At 38.8% G+C, this 3,157-nt stretch overlaps 1 protein-coding gene across 1 annotated transcript; it reads right to left on the bottom strand.

The window, feature by feature from the left end:
• Positions 1 to 1,408: 1,408 nt before the first annotated feature.
• Positions 1,409 to 2,394, bottom strand: LOC123745371 (uncharacterized). Its single transcript, XM_045725859.2, has one exon. The coding sequence runs from the start codon at positions 2,392 to 2,394 to the stop codon at positions 1,468 to 1,470; it is 927 nt and encodes a 308-aa protein (XP_045581815.1). The 3' UTR covers positions 1,409 to 1,467.
• Between the last annotated feature and the right edge of the window lie 763 nt (positions 2,395 to 3,157).

Below are 3,157 nucleotides of genomic sequence, written 5' to 3' on the forward strand. Positions count from 1 at the left end.
GAGAGGGAGAGGAAAACACGAAGAAAGTTTCCATACCAGCAACGACACTCTTCAGTGACTTGCTCAACATATTGAATGTCTCGCAGGAAACGCAGCAACAGTCGCCCAAGGGGGGTTATTCAGGCAAAATATATTTTTATGAATATAAGTCAAAGATAATTTATAAATTTCGTCGTTATTCATCGTTATCGATTCGTCTCAGTCATCTACCACAAGGTGGACCACCACAAACGCTGCTTAAGCTTAACGATTATGTCAAGTTAAATGTATTTTTCATATTTATTTAAGCAAATATAGTATATATATATATATATATATATATATATATATATATATATATATATATATATATATATATATATATATAAATCACATTCACGTGATATATCAATGAACAAATCCAACAGGAGCCTTGATGAGGGTTCGAACTTATGCGTTGATGAAGGGTTGATGAAGGTGCGCGGTTCATGAGGCTGCGTCTGGGAGCACCAGGGACATAGCTTCCAACCCTCAGTAGGGCTCCTGGTGGATTTATATATATTCTGTGTAATGTTCTACATGTTTTTCTTATGAAATAATAAACTATCCATTTCATTATATATGATTTTTTTTATTTGAGGTAAACTTAACATTTGATGAAACCTAAGAAATTTGATCTAACCTAAGCTACCAAACCTAGCCTACTGCATCCTAACCTAACATAACTAAGTTTGTAATTCGTGTTCTTAATGTAATATTATAATATTTGTTGGAATAAAGCAAATTTGGAAACAAATATTTGAAAATAATGAAAATCACCAGTTCAGCTTGTTAGGCATACCAGCCCATTCATACTTGGCCAAGTACTGAAGTTCTAGCTATTAGGTACAACATATATACAGAATGCAAGGTCCGATTTGTTAACAAGCAGAGAGATTTTCATTATTTTCAGATATTTGTTTCCAAATTGGTTTATGCCAAAAAAATAGTATTATACATATAATAATATTAAGATCACGAATTATTGACTAAATATTCCCAGTAGTGCCTGGGTCAACCTTGTCTGTCTTTTGCCTGACTGTCTGTTTTTCTCTGATCATCTATCTCTGTGTATCTGTTTATCACTGTCTGTCTATATACATGTTTGTCTTTGTCTCTCTCTCTCTCTCTCTTTCTCTATGTCTATACTGACCAGTTGTTCCTAAAAATAAGCGAGGCTGTCGTTTTATACCACTCTACTAAAGTAAATCAGTTGCCTTAGTAATTAAAAAACAATTCTACAAGGTAAAGTAAAATTAATAAGCGAGGTCAACATATATTTAATTTATAACAAAAAAAGTAATTACAGTTAATTTTCTACCATTATCTTGCAATATAGTTTTTAAATTAATTGCAATATATAAATGATAAAATATATGTAACTCTTAAAGCAACAATAACATTACAATAAATAAACAAAGTTTTTGTTGGTATTAAATAATTATGATATTATGGCGCTGAGTACAGCGACGACGGCTGAGACACGGTGTGGCCAATGCCTCCTGAAACACCGCCGCCACCAAAGCTACCGCCGCCACTCACAAAGCCAGCTCCACCATCAAAGCTGCCACCGCCGCCACCAAAACTGCCACCGCCACTCACAAAGCCAGCTCCACCATCAAAGCCACCGCCGCTTCCAAAGCCACCATCTCCACCAAAGCCGCCGCCGAAGCCACCAATCACATTACCGCCACCTTGAGCGGCAGAGCTGAGGGCTGACTGGAGGTCCTCTCCAGTGGGCAGAGTCGGGTTCTCGCCTTCACCATAGTTAACGAAGAAGACTTCAGGATTTGTTTGCTCTGGCGCTGGTACATGGATGACCTTCTGGTCGTGCAAGGGTCGCTTGTTGAGGACGTACACAACGTTCTTCTGTTGGGGTGGTGGCACAACAATGGGTTCCTGACCAAATCCGACTTCTGGGGTCCGGATGAACACGATATTGTGTTCAATTCTTGGTGGAGGAATGTATGGCTTTGGGCCAATGATTGGGGATAATGGAGGAGCTTTGTACACATAGAGATTGCGAGTGACCACAGGAGTCACACAGCTGCCGTCAACATGGAGGATCTGCCCGCCTCCGCAACCTCCACCATACACACCGCCACCTCCAATCCCTGCGCCACCTCCAATCCCAGCGCCACCACCAATTCCTATCCCACCTCCAATCCCTCCACCACCTCCAATCCCTATTCCACCTCCAAACCCTCCGCCACCGCCAAACCCTCCGCCACCTCCAAATGCTGGACCAGAGGGCTTGGCTAGGTTATATCCCTGAGGGGCGGCGTCCGCAGCGGCTGCCAGCACACATGTCAGTATCTTAAGGAGAGATAAACACAACTTATTTAGTAAACTGCTGAGAATGAAATTTGCTTTCATTAATATACAACATGATATATATATATATATATATATATATATATATATATATATATATATATATATATATATATATATATATATATATATATATATATATATATATATATATATATATAATATGGCTGGCTGCAGGTCATGATCCCATTACATGGTGTGGATTTCCTTGGGTTAAATACGTTATCATAAGGTGTGGGTGTCATTAGAGTATGATTGTTCCTATGTGGTGTGGGGTTTTCATACCTCATGAATGACATTGAATTGTGTGTCACTTAGTTATAATTGCAACTACAAGGATGTGGATGCCATGAAGGGCGGAAGAATGTTGAGTGTTGTGCCACACATTGTAACGTTATGATCAAGTTCTTTGGTTTAATTTCCTCTGAAAGTACCAGGTTTATGTGTAATAATTCTCAGCATTCTGTAGTGATGTTCTCATCATATAACGGAAATAATTACAAGAGTAATAGCGACGACTATTTGCATGGCGACGTAATGGAAATACAGATCCTAAATTATGTTACAAGTTGTCTACATTGGTCGTTCTGGAATAACCCAATTTTTGTGTATATTTCCTAAAATCAATACTTTAAGTCGTCTTGTAAGCGTTATAGAGGACGTCATTTGTTAAATCAGGCATAGTTACTGATACGCAGTTAATTGCAAATATAGCCCTTGACACCGCTAATAAGTCGCTATAGTCGAACTGTCCTGTTAGGTTAGGCTTCACATGTAACGTCACTTGGTCAGCGTGCATACCACC

This window comes from Procambarus clarkii, chromosome 44 (genome assembly GCF_040958095.1).
Source record: "Procambarus clarkii isolate CNS0578487 chromosome 44, FALCON_Pclarkii_2.0, whole genome shotgun sequence".
Lineage (NCBI taxonomy): Eukaryota > Metazoa > Arthropoda > Malacostraca > Decapoda > Cambaridae > Procambarus > Procambarus clarkii.

Excerpts from the sequence above, each read along its gene's own strand:
- LOC123745371 (XM_045725859.2), bottom strand. The coding sequence starts at position 2,394 with ATGAAAGCAAATTTCATTCTCAGCAGTTTACTAAATAAGTTGTGTTTA.